The sequence below is a fragment of the Papaver somniferum genome, chromosome 11 (assembly GCF_003573695.1).
Source record: "Papaver somniferum cultivar HN1 chromosome 11, ASM357369v1, whole genome shotgun sequence".
Lineage (NCBI taxonomy): Eukaryota > Viridiplantae > Streptophyta > Magnoliopsida > Ranunculales > Papaveraceae > Papaver > Papaver somniferum.
Window position 1 is genome coordinate 130468411 of NC_039368.1, and position 27581 is coordinate 130495991.

The 27581-nt window shown below is 41.0% G+C and overlaps 1 protein-coding gene across 1 annotated transcript; it reads right to left on the reverse strand.

Annotated features, from left to right (window-relative positions):
* On the reverse strand, positions 1 to 26732 carry LOC113325172 (LEAF RUST 10 DISEASE-RESISTANCE LOCUS RECEPTOR-LIKE PROTEIN KINASE-like 1.4). The gene is made up of 15 exons (XM_026573389.1): positions 26668 to 26732; positions 26536 to 26602; positions 26065 to 26398; positions 3339 to 3459; positions 2401 to 3180; positions 2215 to 2314; positions 1972 to 2040; positions 1801 to 1898; positions 1513 to 1591; positions 1304 to 1402; positions 1123 to 1191; positions 930 to 979; positions 740 to 821; positions 555 to 649; positions 1 to 445 (listed from the first exon to the last, which is right to left on the reverse strand). Exons 1-15 carry the CDS (start codon positions 26730 to 26732, stop codon positions 313 to 315), a joined length of 2241 nt encoding a protein of 746 aa, XP_026429174.1. The 3' UTR covers positions 1 to 312.
* Positions 26733 to 27581: the final 849 nt, after the last annotated feature.

The window sequence follows — 27581 nt, forward strand, 5'->3', positions numbered from 1 at the left end:
AGAAAAAAAAAATGTATATATATTAAGAACGTAATTTAAAAAAAAATTAATTAAAAATCCACTCAAAAATAGATCTTGGGCCTATAATAATAGTAATAAATGATAAACCTTATTGGGTTGTTAATAATAAGCCCATAATTCAATTTACCAGAACTACTGGAAACCAATGCTACGATTTGAGCCCTTAAATTTGGGGGTCTAGGCGGTTCGCTAGCTCGCCTAGCCTTTGCTATACGGCCATGCATCCACCATAAACTTCTGTTGCTAGTTTACTTTACCTCCTCTTCTTCATTTGGATTCCAGTAGTGCTAATCAACATTGTGGTACTGCATCATTAACCCTGGCTAAGCGGGTCTTTGATGTCGGCTTTCGAACAGACCATCGTTTTTGCATAGCTTTCAGCTTTTCTTGTAATTCATTGGATGTTGGTCGGCATTTTGGCTCGCTATTTTGTCAAAATGAAAAAAAGAAAGGTAGTCATTGAGAATTCGAGGTATAAGAGACACTATTCGACATAGTAAAAAACAAATGTAGTTGCCATATAATATAAGCACCTCTGCCAACAACTTTCAATTAAAGATGTCCAGTTTGGGTCTGTATCCTTTGGAATCTCAAGTCGTTGGTCCATGAATCCTACAACTCCAATCACCTGCATAATTCATTCACTAAAATTGTAAATGTTGTGGGTGATGACTGGAATTGGGCAAATTATGTTTGTAGGTAATTATCAAACGAATACCTGGAATGAGTCGAGGGTATCCCAAGGGATCTTTGACGTAGCAAGCTCCCACAGTACTACTCCAAAACTATACACATCAGACCTGTACGTAGTTTACCGCCATTACCCAAAATTGTGAAATCTTTGTTAAACTCGAGAAATTGGATAGCAGAAATTATTAAAAAAGCAACTGAAATTATTTTTAATTTACTTCTCATCTGTAGGATCGTTACGGATAATCTCTGGAGCCATCCACTGAGGCTGGATGGAGGTAAGAAAAAGAAGAAGTGGAAAGTACAAACTCAGCAATGGTAATTAAGCAGGTAACTTGTTAATTAAGCAACTCCCACATAAGAAAAAAATTAGACAATCAAGCCAGGAAAATAAGTGTAATCAGTACTTACTGTTCCGTTTCCGGACATCATAGAGAGGTACGTTGCATGTTTGATTCTTGAAAGACCGAAATCACCGACCTAAAGCAACGAAATTATAGCAACAGATGATATCTTATCACACATGCTTTTTTCGTAAGATAAAAGAAATTGAACAAGAGAATCATAAGTCATAAAGGTAACAAACGTGCACCTTCACTGTCCAATTTTTATCAACCAACAGATTTGATGATTTCAAATCACAATGGACAATTGGTGGGTTGCAATGATGAAGATAACTCATTCCTCGTGCCTATAGAAAAGTTGGCGAAAACAATGATAGTATTAGCTGTAGTCAAGGAACAAAAGAGTATGCATATGAAAGTAATGCTTTAGTTTTCCCCTTATCTAGGGAGTACGTACAATGTCTAAAGCCATGAGTACACGCCGCCTCCAATCTATTTTACAAGTGCTGTGATGAAGCAACTGAAACAAACTTCCACTACGTAATAAATATTTTAGACCCGGTTAGTACAATAATATGAAGAGGTAAACCAAACGACATTAAGAAAAATTCAGAACAGGAAATCATCTTCAATATAGTAGATATAATGCAATATATATATGGATTAATATATGGAAAACAAGAACTAGAATGCTCTACAATAGAACATTATGAAGTTTTATCACAACATAAAGTAAAGAACGAACCGTGGCAGGAACTGTGTGACAATGCATAGGTGAGGTGAAGTTACAGCCCCCATAAAGAGTAATAGATTTGGATGACGGAGCTTCTTCATAAGAAACACCTGCGAAAAATTTGTTTAGGATGATGCATATGTGCATGTCTATAGAGGACGGTGAGCTTGTGTTGAAAACTACCTCTTGTCTGAAAGATTGTAGTAGGTCATCTGAGCACTCGAATTTAAAAAATACCTTCAGAGCAACGTCCTGCAAAAACGAGATCGTGCCTCTTAACACCGAACAAAACCATCAATTTCACAGTTTCGCATATATTCATTCGATATAGCAATATGTTCCACAAATTAATTTAGGCATAAATATTCATCCTGCAGATCGAGTTCTTACAAAAGAACAGCAAACTTACCGAACCGCACCACATACCACGATATACAGTTCCACATGAACGGTGAACCTGAGAGCATCAATCAGCAATTCATTGATCAGATCAGCAAAACGGCATATTAAAAAGCCAAACACATTCCTTATAAATCTATATGCTTTAAAAAGAAATGCCTAATATTCCTAGTACCTCGCCCTATTTGTTCCCCAACCGTCAATTCGTCCCACATGATGTCATAATCCGATGAATGCGTTTCGTTAGAACAGAAATTTGCCTCATTTTCAAATTGGTTATTACTTCCCAGAACCTGGACTTTTGGTTTTCCGCAGGACGACAATGAAGTCTTTGGCCGAACAAAGTCATTTTCTTGTTCATCTCTCATGCAGGCAAAGCTCTGGTGATGTCTAGTCCTTGCTAACCCATCATGTTGACTTTCTATCCGTGGCCATGAAGATATGTTTTTCTTGCTAATGCTAGCCACTTCTGTTGAATTATTGTTCTTGTGAATCTCAGTCTTGGTTTCACCCTTCTCACCATATCCTCCGAATTTTCTTCCAGAGAGTTTTTCCACTGGGGGAGCTTTAAAAGGTACGTCTCCATCTCCTGTAAGCTTGCAAGCTCCGCACGAACTAACTACAACTTGCAGAGGTTGTTGAGAATCATCATTATGATCAGGTTTAGATGTCAGATGACTAGAGTTGGAATTGACCTTCGAAGATGAAACTGGTGGTGTTTGGAGAAAGTCCCGTGCATCAACAGATACACATATGATCCCAACAATAGTACCATTGTCATCATAGAGGGGAGTAATTGTTATATGGACAAAAATCGGTTCCCCTTGTTTATTCTTAACTTGGAATGTCCCTGTCCAGTTCTCGGCTGAGGCATTCTTGCGAAATATATGCATCGCGTCTTCTCTGGCTTCTCTTACCACAACGAGGTCAAGGACATCCTGACCAAGGGCTTCTGAAGCAGAATAACCATAAAGGTTCTCAGCTGATCGATTCCTGTATGATTAATCCAAATAAATTAAGCATATATAATCAATCACGTGGACAATCTAAAAACCATAAAACCATGAACCAGAACCGTAAAACAAAGACTAATTAAATTCTAAGTAATAATCTCAAATTAAGAAATGCACGCACAGAAAAAAAATATTTACCAGTAAGTCACCGTACCAGTGGCATCAAATATAATAATAGCTTGACCCATTGACTGCAATATATTCAACAAAAAATTATCTCTCGAATTCATGGCAATTTCTTTCCTATAGAGGTTCAATACTGAGAGTATGAATGTTTCAGTGAAACATCATCATTAAGAATCAAGTTGGAGAGCTATTGTTTGAGGTTTGCATGTCCTCCAGGCTGCAGCTTCAAGTTATTGCCTACTCTTTAATAACATCTGTTCTTTCTCCTGGTACCAGTGCTAGTAGTGGTGATGGGCGGTTTTCTAGTGGTGGCCGGTGGTGCAGTGCAACGGTGGGGTTTTCTTTCGGAAGTTTATACACTTTGTGAGTTTGTCTGTCAATCTGTCATCATACCGCCACATGTGATCCCCAATCTATTTGGTTGTAAGATTTTCACCCACATGGCACATGTGATGACATGTTAAGGAGTTTGTGCTCAGCAGAGAAGGAAGAAAGTATGCGACAGCTTGCACGCTCATGCATTGGCAGGTTGCGGTAGTGTTTTTTTTCCTTCTGTTTTTCTGTTAGTGTTTTGTTATTCGGATCCGAGTTCGCGATATGGTCAAATATGTGAAGTGAAACCGGGTTGCCCCTTTTAAAAGGCTTTTAGGTATGGACTGAACTTCACTAATTGAGAATTCAAATTAACCCTGCCCGTTAGTCAAAGCCAAATTACCATGAAAGAAAATATTTTCCTCGTTAAAGGTCTTGACAAGTAAAGCTCTCACATTAAACGGTGATGAAACCCTCGTTTCCTATTGGCCTAGAAAGATTTTTTCTAATACAGAAGCTATGGTGAGGGCACTTGGCAAAATTCTGTTAGTTTTAATAATTAAAATTTTGTTAGAGTTTGTTTACATAAGCTACTTAACTGTTCGTTAGTAACAACGTTGACAAAATAGTAGGTAGACAATACTTATGTTAGAATTTAACCTTGAATTATTTAGTTGCACCACGTTTACACCTATACTTAACTGTGCTTTAATAAGGGTGGGCAAAACTTCCATCCAAATCGTTTAAATAAATAAAAGAAAAGAGAAAACTTGAAACTCTTTGTTTCACACGTAATAAGGAATTCCTGTTAAAAAAAGGAAATCCGTGATTCACCGAAAAAAAGGAAATCGGTTATTAAGGAAATCAAGAGTTCGTATTAAAAAAGGAAATCGGTAATTCTTAATAAGCCTTTCCTTATATACATATATGCGGGTCGTAACATATAATCATGCAATTATAAATTTTACGCCTAAACCTAAATCATGGAATCCTTTGATCATCATCAACTCAAAGAGTTTAAAAAAGAAACAACTAGGAGGAGGGAGGCAGAGACAAAGAAGGATACAACTTCTGAGTGGAAAGTTCTCCATTAATTTAAGGTTGTATGGTTATGCAGTCCTAAGGAGTGACTGAAGAAGAGCACTCAAAATCCTAGCACTACCTTGCTAAGGTAGATTGGCGCTATTCCAAACCTCTTCACTTCACTTTACTTAACTAATTATATCTTATTGATTCAAACGTGAATTGTTGTTTCTCAACAAGATTTTAGTGAGGAAAAGCCATGTCAATCGTGATACAATAGGTTACAGGGTACAGGTAAAACATATTAGTTTCTTCGTAAGACTTTTCCAGGTAAATCTATTCGTGAAATCCTAGGGTTTTATGCATGTAAGATCTTTATGCTTCTTGATTCGAGTTTTACATTCAGTTTTCGGTACATCTAATTGATCAAAGGATAAAAATCATAAGGATTTTACAGGTTTTAGAGAATTAATCATTGATAATGGTTACACACAAGGTAAATAAGCAACTCTAACTTTTTGTAGTTCATAAAGTATGGGTTTTGTCTCTGGCTTGATTTATGGCTAGGTTTTTAGGTCAAATATGCCCAATCAATTTTCACTGTCTAAGAGAAATAAGGGTTTGAAAATTTAAATTCTAAAAAAATGTTATGCCAATCAAATTTCATCGTCCGAGATGCGTAAGGGTTTCAAATTTCTTAATTGGGTGATAACCTTAATTATGTTTCAAGATGCCTCCTTTCTATCCCTATTCTTCTTATCTCTGATTCAATTGCACCATGCACCATAATAGAGCTGGCAAACCAGCCAAAACCCGCGGATAAATCCGACCCGGCCCGTGAAACCCCGTACCCGGCTTGGCTGGTTGTCTTAACAAGCCGGGTTAGGGTTGGAGAAACGCCGGCTTGTGTAAGAACGGATAAACCCGGCCCGTCCCGTAAATCCGCGGATATAACCCGTATACCCGCAGTCCATTTATGCTGCCGCGTGTGATCAGTTTTTATACGTGTCTGACTGTCTGAGTCTGAGGCTCTGAGTAAAAGAAAAAGAGTCTAACCCTTACCCTAGCAACGTTATCTTCTCTGAAATCTGAATCTCTACTTCTTTCTTCTTCTCCGTCCGCAGCGGCAAGCAATCACCTGACCGAACTCCTGGGTAAGTGACTAAATGTGATTTCTAATTGATTTTAATCTTCAAAACAACGAGTCTTCTTCTCCATCTTAACTTCTGCAAATAGTGATTCGATTAGTTTGAGTTTTTTCAGATTTTCGAATTGGGGTTTTGTTAATAATCTCTGCTAATTCTTCATCTTGTTGTGGAAGATTCAGAGTTGAGGACAGGTAATCTTCTAATCCTATCTTCTTTAGTTGATGATTTCTCTAGATTGGTTATGTTTCAAACTTTCACTGCTCAATCAATAACCAAAGTTGTTGATTGAGTCATTTTGCAAGTCAATAGCTGATGTTAGTCCATGAACCATGATAGTAGAGTAGACAGTAGTAACAATTTGATGGATTTTGTTTCAACTGCAAAAGAGAACCAAGATGAAGAATCAGTTGTTCTTGCTGCCAAGATGAGATTACGTCTTCAATCTCTTGTCCTTGGACTTGGACCACAACATGCAAGTTCAAACGAAAGAGTTCACGGCTTTTCTGCTTTACTTGTGGATATGATTGTATGATTTGTAATTTTGTATCATAGAGTCATAGACTCTCAACTCGTCAATGATCTTAAAGATCTGTTTTCATTATAAAGGGGGTAAACTTATTTCTTGTCATTATATCGTATTAACAGACATAGAGAGTCTCCTAGGTGAACTGATGGGGGGGACCTTTTGAGCTGAAAGAATCATTTTTGCTGTGCAATTGAAGCCTTATAGTTATAGTGATCCATATTATTTGAGCACACCTGAAAAAAATATATAGATGCGCTCGTTTGAGCCCCAGTTTTATATTTTATGAATCGAGATTCATACTGTCTTTAATTTTCTTTGGCATCTCACAAAAGTGAAACTAGGCTAACTAGCCATTGTTGTTTACAAGAACTTTACTCTGCCTTCACCTTTTCTTTTCTGTTGTAGTATCCAAGGAGTTTCGTTAGACTTTATGACTTATCTATATTACCAGCACTTTCTGACTCTGATTTTTAAATGGCACTTACGATTTATGGTCTTCAGCAAGTCATTTTGCAAGTCAATTGCTGATGTTATTCCATGAACCATGATAGTAGACAGTAGTAACAATCTGATGGATTTTGTTTTCTTTTCTTGTCCAAGTTATTTTCCTTTATTGGTTTGAATTCTGTGAGTGTTTTGTTATTTAACCATGATAGTAACTAGTAAGTAATGTACTGATTTTTGTGTCTTTGACCTATTCTTTGTGGCTCCATCCAGATTCCAGGATGTCAAGTGTACAAGAACAAACTCATTATAACAATGGTATTACTACGGTTTCGAAGGTTTTTTTTCCTTTTTTGAAGATATCATGAACTGACTGATGAGTAGTTGAGTACTAAACTACAATGATTAGCAATAGCACACTGTGTATCTGTGACTCTGTGTTCCTCTCATGATGCAAAACTAGTGTCAAATTATTATTAAGTTTTGCAATTTTCTTGATTCTTTCATTAAGTTTTTTAATTTCGGTGCGACACCGAGTCACTGACTGTTGAATCTGTAATCTGTTGATTGAATTGAATGGAAATGTCAAATGAATTAGATGAATGTTAGGTTGCAGGAGCAGGAGTTTTTGATGGCCTGAATGTGGCCGGAAATAATCCAGAAATCAGAGGAAACTAAGCAGAAACCAGCTAACCCGTGAACCCGCAGGTTTAACCCGTTACGGGTGCGGGTTGATGAAACGACCACCCGTGAAGAATATCAACCCGCGGGTTTTGACCAATGTTAACCCGAACCCGTGTAACCCGTAACAAGCCAGCCCCGGCCCGCCCGTTTGCCAGCTCTACACCATAATCCGATTAACTGTTTTGTTTGTTTGTTCCAGAGATTAATGTTGCGTCGCAGAGTGATCTGTATCCCACGAACCAGAGGCAGCTCCTGTCAAGGAGGAACCATTTGGTAGTGCTGTGGTCTGCATGGACGCCTTGGAGCTGGAGATTACGACACCCAAAGAGGTTACTGAAAATTTCAAAATTTGCATTTAATACTTTGGAAAGAAAACAAAGTCTGCAGATACTGTTTTGTTTTGCTAGGAGTTTGAGGCTGAATCATTTGCTATCAAAATCTTTCCATGTGGCATTGCGATGTATTAGGTTTAAACACAACAATATTTTCAAAAAAATAAGAGATTATATAATCCATCGGGAAAGATTGGTGATTCGTAGAAACAGACAAGAAAAGGGAAAATCAGTTTGCAAGCAAAAAAAATTCTGATTTTTCATTTATTGAATTTTTACAGCAAAATCTAACTATCAAATGATCCCATGTTTTCAGGTCAGACGGCTGTCCAATGCAAATTATTTCCAATCTTCATTGGTAGAATTTGATTCCAGAGTATAGGTATTTATGATGCTTTTTTATTGTGGACTTTGCCATATTGAAATACAAGATATGTTCATTTTTAGTTTGCTTAGTTGCTTATGGCCATCTGTATCCGAATTAAGCAAATCATTGTTGTTTAATGCGTACAACTGCACAAGTTAGTTAATTTCATCATGTGCGTAACCATATTGGTGCTGCAGGAACTTCACTAATCAGGAAAAGATAGATAAGCAGTTAAACATTTACCTGATGCTGATGCTTCAGGCTTTTAAAGTGCAAAATTGCTGCAGTGTGTTGCTTTGTACTTAATTGCAGTCTTGACTCCATTTCATGAGTTGTCTTTTAAAGGACAAAAATAAGGGATGGATGTTTAGGGTTTCCTCCAAATGTAATTTTGACCAAATAGTTTGTTAATATCAGGATTCTAAATCTAAGTAAATCAGTTTAATTAGAAAAAGGGAAAATTGGGAAACTGCCCCAATTTGGAGTGCAATCTTGGAAAACTGCCCCAACGTTAAAAAAAGTTGGAAAACTGTCCCACTGTTAGAAATCTCAGTTAACTCCGCGTGTGCGAGTTCTCACGTGCCAAAACCTTGAACCCTAAACCGACGCCACCACCACCCGAACCTTAAACCTTGAACCCTAAACCTTGAATCCTGAATTTTGAACCCCAAACCCTGAATTCTGAAGGATATATTTGACTTTTTTTTCGCATGTATAAGCTCACCCATGTGACTTAACTGGATTTCTAACGGAATGGGGCATTTTTCCAACTTTTTAAATGTTGGGGCAGATTTCCAACATTGCACCCAGTTTTGGGGCATTTTTCCAATTCTCCCTTAGAAAAAATGATCAATAAGCCAGGGGTGAGTGTTTTATGTGAGACTGTTTTTACTTCATTTACCAAAACTAACTTTCTCCGTGACTCTTTTTTTCCCTGTTGTCAATTCACGAATTTGGGAATTATAAAATAAAGATGTGGCGTCTGGAAAGGATGGTTCTGGAACTTTTTCTACCATACACAAAGGAATGTGGATATTCTGGAACTTTTTCCACGCCCGCAATCTGAACAACATAGAAGTTGCACTGTTGTTCGGATTAAGAATGAGATTCCGACATAGAAACTATTTTTTGTCTTTTGATATTGCATGTGATAATTAATCGAATCCTTGGATGGTTTCTCTCTAAAAATTTTAGGTTTACTTATTTCATCTGATTTTTTTTTTCTGCACACCTGGTTTATTTTCTTACTGATTCACTCTTTTTTCTTTCCCTTAGGTGATCATAAGTTGATTTGAAGATGGTTTCAATTGTGTGTACATATTTCATCATCAAACACGTGTATATAGGAAGACACGTGGAGAGCATGCGGACCAAGTCATCAAAACATGATGACACACGCCCACAGCCAAGAAGCCCATCCCGTCGACGTCAGGTCTTTGCCCGAACAAATCCAAGGGCAGAAGTTAAAAGATGTACCAAAAACATGATGTACTGCGGAGCACTAAATAACTCCCGAAGAGTTACTTTATCTCATCCCCAAAAGAAGCCAAGATCAACGGTGAAGAGAAGGTTGACTGACATGTACGTGACAGGGGCAGAAGACACTTGTCTGACACGAGCATGCGTCTCAACTACCCGCATTAAACACTCTGAGCAGTATACGTGTCGATCAACCCGTGGAACGAACGAGGATGACTCTGCGTGATCAAGCAATGAACGAAGAGTTCCGCGTGATGGACACAAAGCACAAGAAGATAAGGTTCCAACGGCCCACAGAATCGGGTCCCACACTTTAACCCTATAAATACCCCCTCTCCACCAAGAGAGAGGGGATCGGAAAAAAAGGAGAGAGAGGAGGAGAGAGAGAAGGATTGTGAGTGTAAGTTTATCTTTGTACAATTCACATACCTATGTAAACTCCAAAGTCATTCGACTACCTCTGTAATCATCTAATGCATTGTGAAACGACAACCCCGTGGATGTAGGCCTTAGTGCTGAACCACGTAAATCCCGGTCTTATTTACATTTCAGCACTTTACGTTCATTTGATACTTCACGAGTTTTACTTTTATACTACGTTTTCTTTATCTTCCTCTATGTGAACGCCTCTAGTGATGATATTAGATGAGGCTATGATAAACCCGAAGGTTTTGAGCCAAGGAATCAGTACAATCATTTCATCGGTACGAGTGTGTATATAGAGTGCGAACATTGTTTGTGAACATAAGATGCCTTCGTGATTTACGTGTTCACAATTTGGCGCTAGAAACAGGGACTTCGTCCCGGTAAAAGGTTTATCTTATCCTGTGATTTCATCTTAAACTAGCATATGATTGATCTGCTTCATTAGCTCTGACAGTATTTATCTTTTGTTAACTTTACCATATTCAAAAACGCACCCGTTATCTTCGATAGCTCCGGCGATATCTTCGTTTACTGGTTAAAAGATTTATTACTTAGATCCATGGATTTACATTTTTTTTAGATCTCGTACGGACCTGTCTTTCCGGTGGGTTTTCGTAAATTTTCGAAGGATCTACATGCATTTTTAAAAGGGATCTTCTCGCGTTTCCACGTACTTTCAATGAATCCACACTTTTAATAAGACTTTAACCCATGTATTTTAACTCATATGTTTTAATCAAATGAGCCTCCCTAAGAGTTTTCTCTGTGGCCCTCGGACAGTTTTTCCCTGTCTTGGAGTAAGGTATTTCGCAAACTAACCCGATCCGCACGGACATTTCTGTTTCTCGCTATTTGAAATTCCCTTGTGCAGAAAGAAAGCGACAAAAGGACCCACGATGGAAAAGATGCAGGAAGCAGGAAAATCCAAAGCCTCGTCAAAGGAAGCACCAAGGACAACCCCGGTCATCACCCGAAGCAAGCAGAAAGGAGACAAAGCCAAAATGACTAGTCAGAGGCAGGATACTGCGGAAATCACTTCGCCTATGAACGCTAACTCCGTTGCAGCCGCAACTCTCAGAGCAGCGGCGACAAAGTACAGTACGGCTGCGGCAACCCCGAAGGCTGCAGAAGCCAGCAAAACTTTTGCTACGAATCAATTTCATCAACCAAAAGAAAGGGTGGATGAATCCAGAACACATCAACCCGCGCACCCGCCAACCTTCGGAATGCCATCAACAAACGATCAGAATCAAACTGTGCCGGCGGCTCTAACACCGCAGATGGGCACTCAGCCCGATTTGGAAATGCCAACAATCGAAGCTGAACCTCTACCACCTTTAGTGCAACCGTAGAAGAAGGCGGCACCATGGCCGTAGTAGCACGAGCTGGGACTCCCAATCAGGGGTCAAACCAATCACATCGATTGATGGCTGAGCTTGAAGAATTGAAGAAGAGCCAGCAGGTTTACGCAGATGTGTAGCTTGCTGGCCAGAGAAAACAAGATTTAAAAGACCGGATTGCCCTAAGCACGAAGACCAGCCAACAACTTGATGAAGCAATTCAAAGGCACCAGAACCTAATCGAGACCGAAGAGTCATCGTAGCAGCTAATGGAGACGCGGCTAGGGGAAGTAGCGCATCCGACCCGGATTATAATGACGAGAGTCAGACTATCACGAGCAGAAGAGCGTAGGGCACCACCGCGCGATGGAAGAGCTGCGTGATGAAATGATGGCCGAGATCAGGCAGTTAAAAACTAGACAAGGCGGGGGAAGGTTAGAAGAGGTCATGAGAGAGGCTAACTCCACGCCCCTAACTCATCGCCTGGCCAACACCCCTATTCCGCTGAAGTGCCCTGTCCCGACCTTCGAATGCTATGACGGATCCAGTGATCCCGCTGCACATATTCGGTATTATAACCGGTCTTAGCCAGATGGAGTCAGAACGACGCCGTACTCTGTAGATACTTCCCATCAAGCCTGAAGGGATCGGCATTGTCTTGGTTTGATAATTTGCCGCCGACTCCATCCACTCCTACGATCAACTCGCAGAAAAGTTCTTAAGAACTTACATGTACAACAAGGCTGTTAACACCGGAATGGATAAGCTCTTTTCGCTGGCAATTGGCTACAAGGAAAACACGAGGGAATACACTAACAGATGGCACAAGATCTGCCAAGCCATAGGAAGTGTGGACCCAGTGGTAAGTATCAACTGCTACAAGTGGGGATTAGACCGAATGAGTCCACTATTTGTTGAGATTCATGGAAGCGTGCCTAAGACAGAAGGAGATCTTCGAATAATTATTGAAAAGCACGCTCGTCTTGAAGAAATCCAGCGTGAAAACCCGAGGGCGTACCCGCAGAGGTCTCACCGTACCAATTCCGCAGAACAAACCAATGGGGCAAAAGGAATAGCTCAGTGGAACGGCCTCACGAAGATAGGAAGGAACGAAGATGAACGACGAAAAGACGATCGAAAATTCGAAGATCAAGTTTACACGAAGCTCAATGCTAGCTATGCCGGATCTTGCGAGAGATCAAAGGAAGGGAAAATTTGGAGTGGCCATGGTCTAAGGGAAAACAGCCCCGAACCGAGAAGTCTAAAGATTACTGTGAATATCACTTCTTCAACGGACACCAGACCGAGAAATGTAAAAACCTCAAAATAATGATCCAAAAACTGATTGATGCTGGCGAACTCCAACATTACATACGAAAGGAGGTCGCCGAGGATAGATCCAAACGGACCAAGCCAGTCCAACTTCCAGAGGGGAACCGCACAATCAAACCATCTCGTGTTCTGAAGCCGCAGGGCCCTCACTTACAGCACAATAGGAAAGAGGCTACGGAAAGTTCGAGGACCACTGCGAATTGTATAAGATTGATGGTGTAGAGTGGACGAGCACGAAGAGTGGATGGACTCACCTATTATCTTCGATGCTGAAGATATCGAAGAAGATATGGAAGACCATAACGACCCCGGTCCTAACACTACCAGTGGCTGGATGTAACCTCAAAAAGATCCTCATAGACGGGGGAAGCTCAGTAAACGTTCTATTCTACGACGCATTCAAACGAATGAAGCTCCATGAAGAACAGCTAATGACCTCTTATTACACCATCTACGGATTCAATGGAGCACCCACGAAGCCATTGGGAGACATCGTGTTGCAGGTTAACGCCGGACCCATGAAAGTAGAAACACGATTCAGCGTGGTTGACGCCCCATCCCCCTACAACGCCATTATTGGACGAAAGTGGTTACATAAACTCAAGGAGTGGCGGCAACTTACTACCAATATCTCAGATTCCCTACACCTGAGGGAGTGATGGAAATCAAGGGAGATCGGGTCTCTGCAAGAGAGTGCCAAGCCACTCAGGATCGTATCAACAACGAACAAGAAGAGCAGCGAAAAACCCGAAGAATTAAAAATAAAGAAGCCGCGAAAGAAAAGGCCATAGACCTGTTCCTCAAGGAAACCACAGGGAGGGGTTTGACAAAGGATGATAATGTCCTAAACACAGAAACAGGTACTTCAGCAGCCAACAAGGACAAAAATACCAAATAGCAATCAAAGAACGTCCCAGTCCTCGGGGATCCGAAGCCGGTGTTCACACCAGTAGAGCCCGTAAAGAAATCAACATAGGAACGGAAGAAAACCCGAAGATGATCAAAGTAGGGACCATAATGGACGAAAGAAGAGAAGATTCCTTAACCAAATTACTTAAAGAATACGCGGATGTATTCGCCTGGAAGCTAGGAGATATGCCGGGGATTGACCCGAAAATAATCCAACACGACTGAGCTGCGCATCAAACCAGGCACGCCACCTTTCAGGCAGAAAATAAGAAAAGTTGCACCGGAGTACCATAAGGCAGTGGAAAAAGAACTTCGGAAACTACTAGAAGCGGGTTCATCAAGAAGTCAAGTACCCTACATGGATCTCCAACATGGTCGTCGTTCCTAAGAAAAATGGAGGGGTTAGGATATGCATCGATTTTACTAACCTCAACAAGGCATGTCCAAAGGACAGCTATCCCCTGCCAAGCATAGATCAGCTGGTTGAAGCAGTAGAAGGATACGAAGAGCTGTCTTCATGGATGGATATTCTGGTTACAACCAAGTAGCCCTGGCAGAAGAAGATCAACTACACACAGCATTCTACACCCCACATGGCCTTTATTGCTACACTAGAATGCCCTTTGGACTTCGAAACGCAGGGGCAACATACCAAAGAATGGTCGATGCTATCTTCAGGCCATGGATTGGTAGTACCTTAGAAGTCTACGTTGATGACATGCTCGTCAAAAGTAAGCTGCGCAAAGATCACCATCAGGATCTGAGAGATATCTTCGAAGCAATGAGGAAACATCACATGAAAGTAAACCAGAGAAATGCACTTCGGTGTCACTCAGGGAAATTCCTCGGATATCTGGTAACAAAAAGGGGCATTGAGGTAGACCCAGCGAAGATTCAACCATAGTAGAAATGCCATCCCCGAAGAATTTAAAAGAAGTGCAGAAGCTCAATGGGTCCATAGCAGCCTTGGGCAGATTTATTGCCCGATCCTCGGACAAATGCAAACATTTTTTCAATATTCTCAAAAAAGGGAGTAAGTTTGAATGGACCGCAGAATGCGAAGAAGCCTTCCAAAAATCAAAGAACACCTGGCTTCAATTCCAATCCTGCAGAAGCCTGATCCTGATGAGGTTTTGGCATTGTACATAGCAGCGACGAAGACGCAGTTAGCGCAGTGTTGGTCAAAACCAATACGAAGATAGAACACCTATCTATTATGTCAGTAAGACCCTCAATTCTGCGGAAAGGAACTACACGAAGATCGAACAACTTATCCTAGCATTGGTATGGGCTACTCAAAAGCTGAGAACCTACTTCCTAACTCACTTCATCCGGGTCCCATGCAAAGCACCACTGGAAGCAGTCCTCAAAAGCGCGGAAAAGTGGCAGAATAGCCAAGTGGAACACCCACCTGGACCAATTCAACATCATTCATGAAATTCAACATTCCCGAAAATCCCAAGTTTTGGCGGATTTCTTAGCAGACCTCCCCCTGGACAAACGAGAGATTAAGGGAATACCAGAAGCCGAGGAAGAAAGCAAGGATCCAATGGATATCCTCGAACCCGCGAGTCAAAGACAATGGGAAGTCTTCGTCGATGGTTCCAAAAATAAGGAAGGAGCAGGAATAGGCATCGTCATCACCACCCCAACCGGAGAAAGGATCGTACAGGCACTCAGGTTAGAATTCAAAGAGCATACTAACAACATCGTCGAATACGAGGCAGTCGTACATGCCCTCCGTTTAATAATAGAGATGGGGGTAACCGATGTAAGACTGACAAGTGATTCGCAGCTTGTCATACGGCAAATAGGGCTCGAGTACAATGTGTACGACGACACCCTCTCAGCTTACATGGCCTTGGTCCAAACATTGGCATCACAAATTCCGAACATCAAGTTCCGGCACTTATGCAGAAGGGATCTCAGGCACGCGGATGCCCTAGCATATATATCATCCATGCTGAAGGACAAAAGCGTCGAAGCTATTAAAATAACAAGGGTATACGAGCCTTCGATTGCATCACAATTCTCCTTCGCTACCAATCAAGATACAGTGGAAGAAAATATCGAAGACCAGGTAGGAGAAGACATCCATAACGATTTTGACGAAGAAGATATCCTGTCAAGAGCAAATCAAGACGAAGATTTCAGCAACGAAGATGATTGGAGAATGGTGATCCATGCGTTTCTCGAAGAAGGAACCTTACCCGCGGATCATAAACAAGCCAGGAAAATACTCTCCAAAGTAGGAAGATATGACTTCGGGATGGGGTCCTGTACAAGAAATCCTTCCTCGGACCGTTACTACGCTGCTTGTCCAGAAAGAGGGGCATCGAATTCTAAACGACATCCATTATGGTGACGCAGGGAATCATAGCGGCATGAGATCACTAGCCGACAAAGCAAAAATGCAAGGATATTACTGGCCCACAATGATACAGGATGCCGCAAGAATGTCCCGACGATGTGAAGAATGTCAGCGTTTCGCCAAAAAGATACACGCGCCAGCAACAACGTTAAATTCTGTAGATAGCCCGTGGCCATTTGCAAAATGGGGCATAGATATCGTCGGGCCTTTCATCGAAGGATCAGGGAAAAGACGATTTTTGATAGTAGCCACGGACTACTTCAGTAAATGGGTGGAAGCTAAAGCCTTAGCCAGGATCAGAGACGTGGATGTGTTTACTTTCATATTCCAAAACATCATTTGCAGGTTCGGCATACCAGCGAAATCGTGTCCGATAATGGTAAGCAATTACAGGGAAAAATATAGACATGCTCTTCGATACTTTCAAAATAAGGAAGAACAAATCCACCCCCATATACCCTCAAAGCAACGGACAAGCGGAAGCCACTAACAAGACCCTCGCCCTTATCCTCAAAAAGCAATTAGACGAACATAAGGGGCGATGGTGTGAACAGTTGCACAATGTGTTATGGGCATACAGGACAACACGAAGATCTGCCACTGGGGAATCCCCGTTTCTCCTCACTTATGGAGCTGAAGCAGTCATCCCAACAGAGATCCTCATGCCAACCACAAAGACCGAAGCATGGGAGAAAAATCTCACAACAGACATGATGTTAGAGAGATTGGACGACCTGGAAGGAAGGGAAGCAGCATTGCAGAAGATGGAAAATTATCAACGAAGACTAGCAAGGGAGTACAACAAAAAGGTAAAACTTCGAAATTTTGTAGAGGGGCAGTATGTGCTAAGAACAATCCCACAGTATCAACGAGAAAGAAATGGGGAAAGTAGCACCTACATGGGGAGGACCTTTTATAATACACGACATTGCGGGAAACGGTTCCTACTATCTTCGCAATCTGAAAGGCGAGGTCTCCGGCATCCTTGGAATGCTAAGTGGCTAAAACCGTACTACCCATAGGAGCAACGCAGCTTTGCATCTGCGTGAAGAATACCAGAAGAAGAAGGCAGCGTAACCGCTCTACATGTTTCTATCTCTGGACGAGGAGTAGCAGGCCTCAACCTATCAATCAAACAAGCTTTCTGAACTTCGAGTAAACAAAACTTATCAACAATATTGGGGAAAGTAGTTAATCTACAATCTCTCAGGGATCCCCCATCAGTGTCCATGAGTGTAAGACCGGGGGGAAGGCACCCAACAGAAAGAGATACACAACCAATCTTAAGGAAACGGGTCGACGGAATGGGTGTATGTAAATATTTTAACCCCATATCCTAGAACGTTGCCTCGGCCCCCACCGTCTGGGAATCCTCTGTCCAAGGTTTCGCCAGCGGGGTGACAGGTCTCAAGACGATCACAAAGGTACCTCCCTTCGGTATCGCACCCAAACACTTAAAAAACTCTTCTTTTGTTTTTAGTGTCCTTCCTCACAATGCTTAAAATAAACAACAAACTGATATTGCAGGTATATAAAAACAAGGACCCATTTCATAAAGGTTGTTACAAAAAGCGGCAAGGCCAATTCAAGGAAAAACACATAAAAAATATTCTTTTTACAAAATACTAGCAAAATCTAACGGAAGGCTAATACCATGGTCTCTACTTAGATGATGCCACCCCATCAGCAGGGTTGTTCCGAAGAGTTGAAGGGACGCTTCCACCAGAAGAGGGTCCCGAGGATCCAGGCAACGAGGCAGGTACAGGACGACGCGGATAGCTCTTGACGAGGCCATGCTCGGTCTTAAAGCCAAGCTCAATCTTCTCCAGCATCTTGTTTGTCTCCTCAGCCAATTGACACCGAGCCTTATGCATAATAACTGTCGTCCGCTGGTGGGCTTGAGATAACAACGACGATAGACGATTCACTTCTTTAGAAGCAGCACCAACGGCCTCCTCGCGGGATGCCGCCAAACTCTTAAAATGATTAGTTTGTTCTTCCTGCTGCGCTAAGGAAGATTGAGCCTTTTCAAATTTTTCATTTGCAGCGCGGAGTTGTCCCTCGAGCTCTGAAAAAGACAACACAAGGGAGTTAGCACAGAAAAGACACAATCACAATCGACGAAATAAGGTTATACCTTCGACACAAGCCGAAGCCTCTTCATACTCATTAACAACCGCATCTCGCGTTTCGTCAAGATAGTCATATTCCTCGGATAATTTCTTATAATCTATTTGAAGGTTGGTGAGAGTAAATTGACTGGCATCTAATTCTACCTGCTTCATCGAATCCATGTGACAAAGGTGGTTGACTTCGTTGTTTATCTCTGTTACCCCTTTGCTAAGTCTGTACATACATACTTCGATATTCCTCTCAGACTCAGCCTGGCGGACTATTTCAGCGCGAGACGCAGCAAGGGCTTTGCTGAGATCCCCAACTTCGACTCTGGCACCGTCCCTTTCTCTGGTAAGACACAGCATACTCTCCTTAATTCCCGGAAAAGGAAGGGAGCGAGCCTTTTGTAATTCCTCTTCCAGAAGATGTATTCTAGACTCCAACAACAAAGTACGCTCACGGGATTCCCGCAGATTCTCACGTGTCCACAGCAGCGTACCATTGAACAAAGTACGGTCATGATTATACAAATTCTGCATATCAACCATCTGAACATGCCTTGCGCGCCATCCCTCAGCTCGAGCGTCCCACTTTTTGGTTTCGCTCTTAATTTTTTCGACCAGCTCTTTGATACGAGATTTTTGTCGTGCCCTTTCGTTTCGAAGTCATATCATCTCGGGGACGCCACCCACTGAAGATAGGGTGGGGGACTCAGACAGAACAACTAAAAACTAGAGAGGAATTATGAGGGATAAAAGATGAAGAAGAACCAAACCTGTGAAAGTTGAAACTTGGCCGCGAGTTTGCTCTAACTCAGCACGAACGGCGGCAAGCTCTGAACGAAGACCAGCCTCCGCTTCACCCAACCTTTCTTTCTCTTTAAGGCTTTTCTTCAGTTCTTCTATCCCCACCTCAGCCGCAGATAATGCCTTTTCTCTGTGACGGAGCTTAGCCTCCAGCTTCAAAGATTTCTCTTTAAAGAATTGATACAGCACATGGTTACAATGCTCACTCCTCATCATCTACACATCAAACGGCAAACATTATTACACCGAAGGATTCAATTGTCACGAAGAGATATGTACGAGGACTTACCTCCAAGACACGCTGCTGGGGAAAACCATATTGGTACAACTCGATTAAAAACAAACCCATGCAACAATTCAATCAAATAACAATAATTTCATAAAGAAATTAATCAAAACCGAAACCCTAAATTAAATCTTCAAATTAAGAAAACCCTAATTTACCTGGTTCTGTGATTCCTCATCAGAATAGCCTCCAATCGATATTTCAACAACAAACCCTCTTAATTCTCATCAAACATCGACCCAGTAAACTTATCCTACTCCAAACAACCTCGAAATCAGATGAAGCCTTAACTTTGTTTAACATGAATCAACACCCCTCTCATCTCTTCATCAACATCAGCACACCTCCTAGTTCATCTTCTCTATTTCATCGATTGACTCTCTCTTTCTCTCTCTCTCAAATAAGAACTCAATTTCATCAATCACTTTCTACAGAGAAAAAACGGAGAAGAAAAGAAAGAAGAAGAAAGAAGAAACGAAGAGAAGAAATGAGCTTCTCTCGAAACGCGTAGAAGATAAGGCCAACAAAACTTATGAAGGCGCCCACGAAACGGCTAAGGGCAGCCAGGTCGGTCTAGGGCAAAATTAACAGTTTTACCTTTCGTACATATCTGAAGATATCTTCTTTGTCCGATATCCGAAATACACATTCGAGTGATCCATTTCGCCTAACTTTTCGAGACCTATACAATGATACTAGTTTCGTATCTAAATCGTTGTTAGATTAATTTATATTAATTACGTTCGTCTCTAATTAATCAATTCATTAGCGGGTTAGTGATCACTTGAATGGTCTAATAGCGTTGACGAGCTTGAGGCTCGTTACAATATATTCCAATTTGCATCGGTTTCATTCAATTCAATCAAATCGAATCGAAATTGATCATCTTTTCATTAACTTGATTGATAATCAGAGGTTCGAGGTCCCTAATTACGTATAAACTCCATCAAATCGGATGACTTCATTCAATTTCACCTTCAATTGCTTCAAACAAAATTGAAACAACGTGGTGTAAAATAAGAAGGATTAATTGGGATATACCGGAAATAATTAGTGGATATTTTACTGTTCATGCCGAAATGGAAAAATCATGCAGACTTTGATTGCCGGCATTGAAAACCCATACCAACATGAATATTAAAATATCCCCCAATTGTTTCCGATATACCCCAATTAATCGTTCTAAGAGAAACCATGGATAAAACAACAATAATAAGTAATGGATATATGCGTTATTAGTTTTTTTCGGTCATAGATTAGAAAATTTTAGTTAAACTTATAATTAAATTAAATGGATGGAATTCTATCAAATCGTCCCTCCCACATGGAGGTGTAAATTGGGACCGACCAGCACATATATGACAACACAGCACGTTAAAATTCGAGCACGGCACAACACGTGACCGGCCCAGCACGAGCACAACATGTTTGTTTAATGTGTTGTGTTGTGCCAGACAAATAGGCACAGCGGCACAACACGCGGCACGTGTTAGCACGCGGCACAGCACAACACAGCATGCGAAGAAAGCACGCCACATCATGCGTAAAATACTACTCAATACATCACATTTGATGCATATCTCACAAAAAATCATTGTTTTAGCCAATTTCTAACATTTTATGTACGTTATGCTAATTTATTTATATAATAATACATGTACTAACTAAAATATCTCAAAAATATTTATTTTAGAGAACATAAAATAAGTGTGCTAGCACAGCCCAGCACGGCATAGCACGTTTATTTTTTTGGCACAGCACAGCACGACACGTCGTTTAGCACAGCACAGCACGTCTGAATCTCTGGCACGGCCCAGCACAGCACGCAGCACGGTAAGCACGCGACTTCGTGGGCTGGACTGTGCCGGGCCGACACGTTTTACACCTCTACCTCCCACAGCACGCGGTAATCATAGTTACTTTTATCCAACAAAAAACCGTTACTTTATATTAATTATTCATTTAGGATCAAACACGCCATGAAACAATTTCACCATGCAGCATTTGTCCATTTTCCTTTCCCACCTCATATATAGTACGGCCGGATTGGCTTAAGTAAAATACCGTCTGTGTGCAGTTGCCTTCCATAGGTGAGGCTTATTCACGCACCAGCGGCCAGCCAGCAACACTTATAAGACAAAATTGATGTTTCCAGGGTAATCTATGTGTAGCTAGTCTTCTGAAAAATATCTACTGTAATTAAAGTACAAAAGTGACAGAAAATTTCTCGATATGAGTTCATTCACTTGAGTGCCACATTTGTCTTCTTTATTGTTCTCTCACCGTCCCACGCTTATCTTGATAACGGTCCCCCAAACCACACCGCCTGAACCTCACCTCCTAATCGCGTCAACAATGCATGGTTTGCGGCAATGGGTTGGATCAGTATCCGACAAGCATACTTTCAAGTGTTTTTCTTTTTCTGATTCCATACATAACCAGACCAAATCCTTTTTGGAGCCTTTTTGTGTCTTAAATGTAAATATAATTTTTTTTTTATGGATAAAGAAAATCCAACAGATCGAGTAGTGGGTTCTTTTAAGATGGATTGTAAAATGATTTGGCAGTACATAATACCGGCTGCAATTTGGGTGATATGAGATGAATGTAACAAATGACTTATGATTGGAAAATGACTTCTGTTTTCTTATGGAATATTTGGATGAAATGCAACCCCCAATTAGAGGTTTCAAACGCCGGTCCGGCACAGCCCAGCTCACAAAGTCACGTGTTTAGTGTGTTGGGCTGGGCTGTGCCAGATATTCAGACGTGCTGTGATGTGCCATAAAAATAAATATGATGTGCCGTGCTGTGCTGTGCTGGCACACTTATTTTATGTTCTCCAAAATAAATATTTTTGAGATATTTTAGTTAGTACATGTATTATTACGAAAATAAATTAGCATAACGAAAATAAAATATCAGAAATTGGCTAAAACAATGATTTTTTTGTGAAATATGCATCAAATGTGATGTATTGTGTAGTATTTTATGCATGACGTGGCGTGCTTTCTTCGCGTGATGTGCTGTGCTGGGCCGCGTGTTGTGCTGGGCCGCTGTACCTATTTGTCTGGCACAACACAACACATTAAACAAACGTGTTGTGCCCATGCTGAGCCGGTCACGTGTTGTGCTCGAATTTTAACGTGCTCTGCTGTGCTGTGCCATAAACGTGCTAGCCCGTCTCAATTTACACCTCTACCCCCAGTGTCTTTGGCTCAAGACAAAATGTCTATGCAGAACAAAAGAGACTATTTTACGTGGGTAAATTTTTCCATGCGAGCATCAACACTCCTATTGATTTATTATATTATGGTGTTAGATTTTGTAAACACATATATCAAAATAGTTCGTATCTCTTTCATTCATTCAACCTGCTTCTTATACAAGACACAACCCTAGTTTTAGACCCTAGAGTTCGACCTTATATTGGACTGTCCATAACAGTTGAGACATTGGACTGTCCATAACAGTTTAGACAGTAGACTGAGAAGATGGGTCTCAATCCTGGGTCTCAAACCAACAGTCTCGAGCCCATATATAACTCTCCTAATACCCTCCCTCAAGACGGAGCATGGAGATCACACATGCCCATCTTGGAAATAAGAAACTGAAACTGAGCTTTCCTTAAAGATTTAGTAAAAATATCCGCCAATTGCACTGTTGTAGGAGTGTAAGAAGGCGTAATAAGCTTCTGCATGATAGCATCTCTAACCAGATGACAATCCACTTCAATATGCTTTGTTCGTTCAGGAAAAACTGGATTCTGAGCAATATACAAATCCGATTGACTATCACATAGAAGACGCATACCATGTGGATGATGAACTCCCAAATCACCCAGTAATTTTTTCAACCATTTTAATTCACACGTAGCCGCCGCCATAGATCTATATTCCGCTTCAGCTGACGAACGAGAAACGGTATGTTGCTTCTTAGTTTTCCAGGATATTGGAGAATACCCAAGAAGAACAAACCATCCTGTCAACGAGCGTCTAGTTAAGGGACAACCAGCCCAATCTGAGTCACACCATCCTTTCAAATTAAGACCACTATCAGAGCGCAACAGAATTCCCTGCCCAGGATTCTTCTTCAAATATCGAACCACACGAAGAGCCGCTTCCCAATGTGCTATTCTCGGCAGTTGCATGAATTGAGACAAAATATGAATGGAATATGCTAGGTCTGGCCTAGTCACGGACAAATAGATTAAACGCCCAATCAGTCTTCGATATTTTTCCACATCCGTGAACAAATCTCCTTTGTCCAAAGAAAGACGATGATTAGCTTCCATTGGAAATTCTGCAGGTTTTGCACCTAATAAACCTGCTTCCATGATGATATCCAACGCATATTTGCGTTGACACATATAAAAACCTTGTGCACTCTGTGCCACCTCCAAACCTAGAAAATACTTCAACTTTCCCAAATCTTTCATCTTGAAACATTGTCCCAAGTAAAGTTTGAATTGATCAAGAGCAACTAAATCATTACCCGCAACAATCAAATCATCCACATATACCAAAACGTTAAGTTGGGTTTTTCCCTTAGTCATAGTAAAAAGAGAATAATCGGAATATGATTGCCGAAACCCATAATTCTTCAAAGCTGCAGACAATTTTGCAAACCAACACCGAGGAGCCTGCTTTAAACCATATAAAGATTTTTTCATCCTACACACCATATTAGACTTACCTTGAGCAAATCCAGGTGGCATTTTCATATACACTTCTTCTTCCAAGTCTCCATGAAAAAATGCATTATGTACATCCATCTGATGCACTTCCCAATTCTTAATTGCTGCCACAGCTAGGAAAGTCCGCACTGTCGTCATTTTCGCCACTGGTGCAAATGTCTCATTGTAATCCAACCCTTCTACTTGATGATTCCCAAAGATCACCAGTCTAGCTTTGAGCCGCACCAACTGTCCATTCTCATCATACTTCTCTGTGTAAATCCATTTACTACCAAGAGCTTTCTTTCCCGGCGGTAATTCTTCTAATTCCCATGTTCCTTGTTCTTCCAAAGCTCGTATTTCTTCTGCCATTGCCTTACGCCATCCTGGATGCTTCATGGCTTCTTTGAAATTTTTAGGCGCAGACCCAGCAGTAATTGCTGCAAGAAACTTTTTATGAACTGTAGAGAATTTATCACAACTAACATAATACGTCAAAGGATACGGCGTACCTGAGGATGACTGTGGAGAGTGAGCATGAGATGGACTATTTTGTCGTACAGTGTGCGTTACAAAACCTTTGAGCCGACTAGACGGAATCTTCTGTCTCCTTCCTTTACCCATACTAGCTTCCGTCACTTCCTTCGAGACCACAGGGTTCTCAGTAATATATTCTGGGTTCTCAGTATCATCTTCCGGGTTCTCAGTAATGTCTTCCGGGTTCTCAGTAATTTTTCTGGGTTCGCAGTAATACCTTCCTGGTTCCCAGTAATTATTCTGGGTTCGCAGTACTGTCTTCCGGGTTCTCAGTAATGTATTGGGTTCTCAGTAATATCTTCTGGGTTCTCTTGCTGCACTATTTCTTCATCATCACTCCAAACACGTCATTATTAGCCTGAACTATCTCAGTTGGCTTGATCAGGTACCCTAGATATGTAAGGAAACTGATGTTCATGAAACTCTACATCCCTTGAAACAAAAATTGTCTTTTGTCTAAGATACTTTGCCATGCCTTTTCCCAAAAGGATAACCCAGAAAGACACACCTTCTTCCTCGACTTGCAAACTTATCCCCTTTACTACTTTGATCATGTGCATAACAGCAACCAAATACTTTCAACTGACTATATGGTGGTTTCCCAAATAGAACTTCATATGGAGTTTTGTTATTTAGAACCGGTGTAGGCGTACGATTAATCAAATACGCTGCTGTCAAAGCACATTCTCCCCAAAATCTGATCGGTAAATTTGCTTGAAACCTCAAAGCTCTTGCCACATTCATTATGTGCTGATGTTTTCTCTCAACTCTTCCATTTTGTTGAGGTGTTCCTACACAGGATGTCTCAAAAACTATTCCATTAGTCTTAAAATAGCCACGCAATGCATTAAATTCAGTTCCATTATCACTTCTAACAATTTTGATTTCTTTACCAAATTGACGTTTCACAAGCGCAATAAAGTTAAGAAATATGTTGCAACCTCAGTTTTGCTTTGAATTAAATAAATCCACACACCTCTTGAAAAATCATCTACTATTGTCAGAAAATATTGTGCTCCAGAAGACGAGCGCGTCTTATAAGGACCCCAAATCTATATGAACCAAATCAAAACTACAACTGGATTTGCTCAAACTACTAGCAAAACTACTTCTACGATGTTTTGCACGTGGACAAATATCACACGCATCATTATTTCTTCAATAATCTACCCAGACCTGGTAACTGTTGTAACACTTTCTCTGATGGATGTCCCAATCGCTGATGCCAAGCTCATACGTATCTTCACTCACCGTAAGCACTTTAACTGGAGGCACACCACAGAACATATATAGTCCACCTCGTCGCTCACCCACTCCAATCACCTTCCTCGTCAACCGGTCCTGTATAAGACATAAATTGTTAGTACATTGAACATTACATACTACCTCATCAATGAGTTGTGTAACGAAATCAAGTTACAAGTTATCTGTGGCACATAAAGCACATTGTCCAATCTCAAACCACCAGGAAAATAATGTTCCTATTTTCTCAGAGTGAGCATATTTTCCGTCCGGCAGTCCCACGAACATGCTCTAATATCTTTCACATTTATCATATCATCTTTTTACACGTGACATGATTTGTAGCTCCTGTGTCTATAATCCAGGATGTTTGATTTGTCTTACCTTGGAGCTGGGAACTGATTTTTCTTGAATTTAAATATTCAAGAACCTGCTGAACTTGACTTGCAGTCACGCCTGTCAGTCCTGATGCATCTCCTGAAGATCCAGTGGCAGGATGAGATGATGTTGCTGCCGAGATGTTCAAATTATGCGCACGTATATTGTCTTGTCCTCTACCTCCTCTGCTGTTCACAAACCGGCACCAGCACGTCCTACCACCAGCTCTACCACCAGTTCGGCCTCCTCGACCATATCCTCTTCCACCTCTTTGTCTGTCACCCCACCATTCCGGGTATCCAATCGCTGAAAACACCCTTCCTGTGAGTGCCCTTCTCGGCTACAATGCTTGCAAAATTTGTTAGGATCATACATATTATTGTATGGACGCTGATCTGACTGAACCTTGAACGCCATAACATTGTCCTGTGTCTGAGACCACAACTCCTTCCCCCAATTTTAGACGTTTGAATTAACCACAGCTTGATAAGCCACATCTATAGATGGCAGTGGTTCTCTTGCCAGTAATTGTTCACGCAGGGAGCTATACATGGTATCCAAACCAATCAAAAAATAGTGTAAGAAATCTTCTTCTCTCAACGTACTAACCTGTGTTGCAATGTTACACGTGCACTGGCCACAGCTACACTTGGTATCTTCATGTACGTCACCATCTCATCCCATATCTTGTTCAATCTCCCATAGTACACTGCAACTCCTCAGTTTTCTTCTGTTTGCATTCGCTTAAGGCAGCTTTCAACTGGCAGATCCGAGTTCCACTTACAACACAAAATCTCCTCTTCAAGTGCGTCCATAACATGCTCGCATCATCATAATCCCCCAACGTTGATCTAATAGTTGTCTCCAATGTACTGTTGATCCAAGAAACCAGCATTGAATGCACTGCAATCCACTCCTCTAAATCCTCAGGTTCCTTTGGTTCTTTGACGGTTCCATCAACAAAACCAAATTTTCTTTTGGCTATCAATGATCTTCTCACTGCTCTAGCCCATTCATCATAGTTTGCTCCCTTTAACACAATCGGTGTGATGATAATCCCTGGTCCATCACTTGATCCCAGATGATATTCTGGTTTCTTCTTTTGCATATTTTTTTCTACCTCTTTTCCTCTTTTAGATGATTTTGTATCATCCGCCATGTTTACTGTTCTAGGGTTTTCTTATTCGTGTTAATCAACTCTGGCTCTTGATGCCATGTTAGATTTTGTAAACACATATATCAAAATAGTTCGTATCTCTTTCATTCATTCAACCTGTTTCTTATACAAGACACAACCCTAATTTTAGACCCTAGAGTTCGACCTTATATTGGATTGTCCATAACAGTTGAAACATTGGACTGTCCATAACAGCTTAGACAGTAAACTGAGAAGATGGGTCTCAAACCAACGGTCTCGAGCCCATATATAACTCTCCTAATATATGGCTCAACAATTGGGATATAACCTTTATAATTTGAGATCCCCATTAAAATATTGAGTTCTCGTTCTTACTTGAAAATGG